Raw genomic sequence first — 7,327 nt, 5'->3', positions numbered from 1 at the left:
TCTTTTACAGATTATCTGTCTCATGTTCTACTGTCATGTCATATGACAAACATTAGGAGTTAGGAGAAAAAGTGAGGAGCAAACCTGATGAATTCAGACTGGTCGGGGTCATACAGAGACATGAGCAGCTCAGCATCTTCTCCGATGTTGCACACAAAGTTCTTGAGGTTCATGAGCAGACTGTAGGTGTGCACTGTACTGAACAGGGTCTGACGCCTCATTTCCAGGTTTTGTAGCCGCGTCTGCAGAAAAAGCAGAAAGGCAGTGCAGAGACACAGATGTTATTGAGATGGACTTCTACTGTGGGGTTACTGTTATTATGAACTAGAGTTGTTCGATACCAATACCACATTTTTTCCCCCAGGATAGCGAAGTCATGACCCGCCATTCTCTGACTCTTAGTCAACTCAGAATGACAGCATGTTTTTTGGTTAGAAGGGCCCCATAGAAGAAGTTCAGGGTGGCTGTCATGATGAAATTTCTTTATGGTGACGTTTAGAAACATGCTTCATGCTGTGTGGTCAAATGTAATTTTTTCAGATGAAGAATCAATGAGGGAAGTTATTTTGAGTGTTAAAAATATATACATTTGAGGCCACTTATTTAGGAGCATTGTTGTACATAATAATATTGTTTACTCTTTTGGTTTGAGTATACATTAAGGGCTACAGGATATGGTAAAAATGCTTATTTAGACAGATACTGCGATAGGATTCATGATTAGTGGGAAATATTCATTTTTGCATCCCAAATTTAATTTTCATTGAAATAATCTATTCAAATAATGATTGTGTAACATTTGTTGGAGTCTCTGCAGCACTACAGCACTTCCGATTTGCATTTGTGATTAATAGTGCAGCCCGAAAATGCATCATAACAAAGGGGATAACATAGGCCTAAGGCAAGGCTTTTAATTGGACTTGTATTTATACAGCGCTTTCTGGTCTATTGACCAATCAAATGGTGTTTTTCCACCGAATTAGCTCTGGTTCTTGAACCAATTCCGTTGGTGCTATCTAGTGAACCAGCCTGCATTTCCACTGTAATTGTCGTCAACAGGCTCTCTGTTGTTGTGATGTTGTGTCAGTTGCACAATGCCCCTGTAGAATATGACATGCTCACTTTGGTTCCAGAGGAAAAGCTGCAATTTTTCAGGTTCGGAACAAGTTTATTTTTGGTTGAAATGCGCTGAAAGGTTTAAAGCTAGGTGCCTGAACCGGAACAGAGCTGGTTCCATGTTGGTGGAAAAGACCTAAAAGAGACACTTGTTACATTCACCTGTTCACACACTGATTGGTATGATACGGTACTCGGTATCGGTCAATAAGTAACGTTTGGGTATCTGGAAGGAAGAAATAGTATCAGAACATCTCGATTCTGAACAAATCTAAATCCACCTTCTCTTCTTGTATCCTGTCATCCACACTGCGGGAAGCAGTCTCGTGCGCCCGGAACAGGCTGACCGTACTGGTCCTGTCAGGATCCAGCGTGTTTCCTGCTTCATCTCGCACCACCAGATCCAACCCCAGAATCCTGGAGGATCAAACAGCATCCGTTCACAGAGACGCTCTCAGAGCCGTGACTCACATATAACTTTACAGCTGTGTTTATTGCAGCGCAATAAGAAGCAGGATTCATACCGGTTTCCATAATCAATCTTTGCTGTGACTTTCTTTTTGAGCTCCACAAGGTCATCCTTAGGCAGCGTTCCCGACACTATCTGAGATCGATATTCGATGAGGCTGTAGGCCATCTGCTGAACGCTCCTGAACAGGGTTGTTTTGTTCGCCTGTCAGACAAACATGGAAAAGCTCATAGCAAAGCATTCTTCACAGGTAGGAAAGAAAAGAAGAAAGTGGTGTGCAGGACGACTAGAAACAGAGGGTCTGATCCACACATACCACGAACAGCTTGTGCCATATCTGTGCCCATTCCCTCAGAGTAGCCCCGAGCTCCAGCACCAGGGGTAAATCTGCTGGAATAATTATTTCCTGCTGGCTACCGGCCACAAAACAAAAAGAAGAGAATAATAAGATATTGACAAAGCAGCTCATCACTCACAGATCATGTCATATAATTTGGACAGACACGAGCACATTTCTATACAAGATAAATAGTTGGATGGTTTCCCTACACAGCCAAGAACAGCATTACTGAATCCTCACTTATGATAATTACAAGTGCACTGCTGTGTTATTGGCAAATGACAAGACGGGGCGGCAAACCAAAAGTAAAGTGGATTATCATCACGATATGTTTACTGATGTGCGGTCTCACCCTATTCCCTCGACCGTAGCCTCCTTTAAGTGGATGTAGGAAGCTGGGAAAATGCCCTGAGGAAACAATGAATTAATCAGTATATATACATCACAGCATCGGTTACAGGATAATGGAGTGCTAATGATGCCCTTACCTTCTGTGATTTATTGTGTAGTGTGTAGCCCCTGTACCAGCCTGAGGAAATATAAATTAATAGAGATATGTGTTACAGTGAGGGAGAGGCAGTGGACGAGACAGGGGTGATGATAGTCCACCCTGTCAGGAGGACAATGTGGTGGGCTCATTTACATTATTATGCATGGAATATTGAGTGCCGGTTAGTTCAGCATTTCACTGAGCTTCCTGTGCCAGCTTGCTTTAGAGCCGGGGAAAGAGGGATGTGTCGGGGCCTGTTGCGGCTCACTCACCTTCCAATTTCTCAAGTATGTGCACCGTGTCCCCCACCTGCAGACACAGCTCCTGCTCACCACTGGGATCATAATTGTAGATTGCTGAAGGACAAAGAAGGACAGTCTCATTATGAGGAACGCACACAACATTTAACAAAAAAATAATAAAAAACAGTTAAAGAAAATAATTCGGCCGACAGTTTGACTGGCGAGTTTTGTTCCTCCTCAAGGTCCACTGGATCAAGAAAAACCCCAAATCCCTTTCCAATCACTCACTGCACAGAGGAGCGAGCCTGCTTTTAAAAAAAGTTCTGGATCAGAGATTTGCAGAGCTTTCTCCCAGGAAAAGGAAACCAATTCACCCTCTTTGTCGCAGAACTTGGATGAGAAGGATCTCGATCTTTTGATTTATTCTTCATCTTGCTGCTCCCTCTAACAGCGGTTTGTGTGTTTGTGCAGCAGAACCGTGTGACTCAAACCTTTAAAGCATTTTGACGATTCTTAATTGAAACGGATGCCCTGAGGCTGCGTTTAACGTTGCAGTAAATGGGACTGCGCTGCAGCTGCTAGTTTCTGTGTCAAAAGTGAGGAGTAGGGCTAAAACGGCAAAGGCATCACATCCTCTGATATCATCGTAGCACTGCGGCCTTTGGTCAACAGTCACACTCTGCAGGTTCGGTGTCTGCCAGCTGGCTCACCTGCGAGCCCTGCCCCTGCCCACACACACTTTATTAACCTAACAGCTTTCTCTTTCCTTTGTAACTCCCTAACCAGGACATGTATGGGAGGGATTACACAAGAATACTCGTGTGCACGCTAACACAGGCACATGCACGTACACGCACAAAAACTGACAGACGTTTCAAAAGAGAAACCTTGGCAAACAATACTGTAGCAAAGGTCTTTGTCATGACTTGAGGGAGCTGCAATAGCGCGCAGCCACTCATTCTCATAGTGAGACAGAGGAACTATGAGCAGAGCTCTGCCCTGACTTGCATGGTGATAATGCTTGTTGCTGGAGGCTAGATTTCACAGCACGCTTCAACTGGCTCAGCTTATCACACCTCAGTCTGAATACCAAAACTTGACTTGACTGAATGTGACTACCCCTCTCTCTCCATGACTTCCTCCTTACTGATAGATTTTTCTAGCTTTTCCATAGAAACACATTTGCCCAGACAAACCACCTCCATAGGGAGTCGGTTTCTAGTCTGCCTTTGTGTAACCAGCCCATGGCTTCTTAAAATATTAAGTTAGGCCCACGCTGGCTATGTTGTTAAAAAATCACCTGCAAAGGTTGGTGTGAATGACGGCGTATTGTGAGATCCCTCATCCGGTCATCAAATGGGAAAATAAGTACTGAAATCTTCTGAAACTCTGCAATATCAATGACACTTTCTTACTTTCTCACTTTCTGCTTAAATCAAAAGTTTAATGTCCACACTATATTGATCAGCCAATGTTGGCTCAGCACAGACATATTTTCCGGTACATAACGTAGAAAAAATGATGTGCTGAACCGAAATATTCAACTATATGTTTGTTGAGTTGTTGATGTACTAGGGTTTCAATTTTGGGACTTTGATTTATGCACTAAAACTCTTTCACACTACAACAACTATTTTGAGAGATCATCCACAAATACCTCCAGATTAGATGCAAATCAACATGTGTCTGTACAGAATACAGATCATTGTTATGGATTATATTAATGCTGAATTGACAAGAAGACTGAGGGCAAAGGACAGCCTTTAGCTGGTGTTTCTGGTTTCTCGTGTTTTTACAGACCCATTAGGAATTGTTAAAAAGTGATATTTCTTAAAGGGAGTTTGGTGCAGGGAGCTTTTAGTTGAATTCAAAACCGATATGTACATTTTTAAAACATTTTGTTTCAACAACAGAAACACTAGGTAACTGCTAAAGTACGATAATGTTGTCTGCGGTTAAACTGCCGTTAGTCATTAGTTTGATTAATGCTCTAATAATGTGTGTATTGATTACTGACACTGGCTGATCAGACTGTTGTAATCAGTTTCTAATGGTAGTATGCTGTAAATGGTTGAGCGACTCCTTTCCTGCTTGTTATTAATGGTGTTATTAATGACTCCTGATGAAATATAGTTTAGAGACCAGTCAGACTGATTGTGAAAGATCTTGTACTGTGTGACCCCCTGTGAAAAGCAACAATACTCCCATTAAAAAGTTGTACATGGTACAGAGATTTTTTTTATTATTTTTTTTATTTTTTTTATTTTTTTCAGCAGCAGCAGAGTGCAATGCTGCCGCTACTGTGGCTCCTAGATACCTTCGACCCTTCCAGACTGTACAATATATGCTGCTACAATCCATTATCTGTCATATATAACTTCATCTTGCAGGTTAATACAACAGCTTGTAGCTAAAAATGGTTTGCAACATGACAAATATATTATAGAAAGGTTTGCTAACTAATATAAAAAAATATTGTATATTGTCCCAGACTGGATAATTACACACTGAAGCTGATGTTGCTCCAATACCCTTTCTCTTGATTGAGTTGTCTGCTCTCTGCTGGTGAAGAGGTCTATTAGTCAGGGAACTCAAATACAAGTAAAATCAGCTCCTGAATCCTGAAAGCTGCGCTTTCTGTGGTTGCCATGGTCACACAGAAAGCTGCGGTGGCAAGTTGAAAAAGTTGAACTATCATAAACTGGATGAATGCAAAGAGCTGGGCAACTTCTGAAGAGCGGCAGCCACCGCCTCTCTGCTTTCTGCTGCCATTGTTAAACTACTACTTATGGTTGCAAAGCTATCATTGGACAGTCGCTAATTGGAGGAGGGCTTTAGTGAAGATCAATTCTTTCTTAGACATTGTTCAAACATCCCCTGTCAGGTCTTTCTTGAAAAATCATAGCTAACAACAGGCAATAACCTTTCAGCCTGACATCAACAAGGCTACCAATGAGCTATTAGCATGACATTTTATGAGTCAGTGCAGTGAATAAATATGGTCATAATACATAACATTTTCTCTAGGAAATGCTCAGCCAGGAATATACACTCTCCTAGAGCTTTGATTCTTCGAATGAATCCTAGTCCCTCCCACTGGAATGTCACTTAGCCTATAGGTGGTGCCCGTTACAATATGATGGAAGAAAAGGCTGAATACCACAAAGGCGAGTCAGGCAGTGCAGAAGTAGTGTTTTCTGTGGGAGACAGTAACTCTCTTTAGTGTGGACTTAGTGTTTGGTCACTTTACATGCATAAAAAATATTGCTTCTTAAATTAAACAGGCACTGGGAGTTTATACGCCCTTTTTTTCTTCTACTGGCCTGTATTTGGGACTGGACTTTATCTGTTCATGTCGACCTCTCCCCCAGCCATTGTTTGGAACCTGTTTTTTATTCGACTGAAGAAACACATTATTAAAAAATCTACAATGTTGTCTTGATAAATCAAAATTTCACTGTTTTTATTCAAACTTTAGACATGTTTCTGAAGTGTTGCTGTTCTCTGTAGGTGCTGTCTGATATGACCATACTCCAGCGGAGGATCCCCCCCAGTTTCAGAGACCCTGCCAGCGCCCCACTGAGGAAACTCTCTGTTGACCTCATCAAAACTTACAAGCACATCAATGAGGTATGACACAAGACAGTTATACAGCACCCATAGGCACACATACACCTTTTCATGTGTTTATCTTTTGACTTTTCTAGTTTGAATGACTTTTTCAGGTTTTCAGTGTATTTGCCTGTTTTCAGCATCATTGCTTTCTATTAGTTTATAATCTAGGAAATGATTGGCCTTAAGGGAAAAATTCCTGTACCAGGGTTTTCTTTTTATTTATCTATTTGCATTATTTTGGCCAGTAAAGTTAAAGTGCACATTAACTGGCTGCCTTCTGAATAATTTTGAAAACAAAGCAACATGAGCTGAATTAATATCAGCTGACACTTGCTGAAGTTGCTCCACTGAAGTGATTTGGCCAAGTAGTGCAACAAGTTTCTGTTAGTATTGTCTGTTATCTATAAATACACAACTGCATGTAATAAAAAATGTATTATTATAATATTTGATTTTGTTAGTTAATGCCAGTCCAAAAAAACGTAAACAAGCTGAGTTCTAACAAAGTCAGAGATAATGATTAAAATGATTAGCGCTGATCTTGACCCCACTTTGTGATTCAGTTGTATGAGCATTGTTAGCAGGAGTTGGTCCTGACCCTGAGCAGTAGAGGTTTGCGTTGGGCGACCACTGAGACATTTGTGTGTACTGTAAGTGTGCATAACTGGTATGAACAACAGAAGACTCTGCTTTACATCAGGGACAAATAGCTACTGTATAGTGCTGTGAAATTGTGAAATAAGGATATTTACTGGTATGCAGATGATGTGAAGTTTGTTTTTTCATCAGGTGTACTATACTAAGAAGAAGCGGCGGGCCCAGCAGGTCCCTCCAGAGGACAGCAGCACCAAGAAGGAGAGAAAAGTGTACAATGATGGCTATGACGACGACAACTATGACTATATTGTCAAAAATGGAGAAAAGTGGCTGGACCGCTATGAGATAGACTCGCTGATTGGAAAGGGCTCCTTTGGACAGGTGAGATTGACAAAGGAAACTTTGGTATTAAAACTGAATCCACATTTAAAACCAACTCCTCTGTAGCACAACATAAA

The 7,327-nt window shown here is 41.3% G+C and overlaps 1 protein-coding gene across 1 annotated transcript in view; it reads right to left on the bottom strand.

Annotated features, from left to right (window-relative positions):
* Positions 1-7,327, bottom strand: part of dock5 (dedicator of cytokinesis 5) — a 39,443-nt gene that overhangs the window by 27,439 nt on the left and 4,677 nt on the right. The window contains exons 2-8 of the mRNA XM_035658164.1: positions 2,688-2,771; positions 2,414-2,454; positions 2,278-2,333; positions 1,902-1,998; positions 1,641-1,789; positions 1,398-1,533; positions 85-242 (exon numbers count right to left, since the gene is read on the bottom strand). Of these exons, the coding sequence (XP_035514057.1) occupies positions 85-242; positions 1,398-1,533; positions 1,641-1,789; positions 1,902-1,998; positions 2,278-2,333; positions 2,414-2,454; positions 2,688-2,771 (721 nt within the window). The remainder of the gene's footprint in view (positions 1-84; positions 243-1,397; positions 1,534-1,640; positions 1,790-1,901; positions 1,999-2,277; positions 2,334-2,413; positions 2,455-2,687; positions 2,772-7,327) is intronic.

This window comes from Morone saxatilis, unplaced genomic scaffold, assembly GCF_004916995.1.
Source record: "Morone saxatilis isolate NCDOM2014 unplaced genomic scaffold, NCSU_SB_2.0 Contig16, whole genome shotgun sequence".
In the NCBI taxonomy this organism is placed as follows: Eukaryota; Metazoa; Chordata; class Actinopteri; family Moronidae; genus Morone; species Morone saxatilis.
Note: the sequence above shows the minus strand (reverse complement) of the source record. Positions and strands in the feature narration are given on the sequence as shown.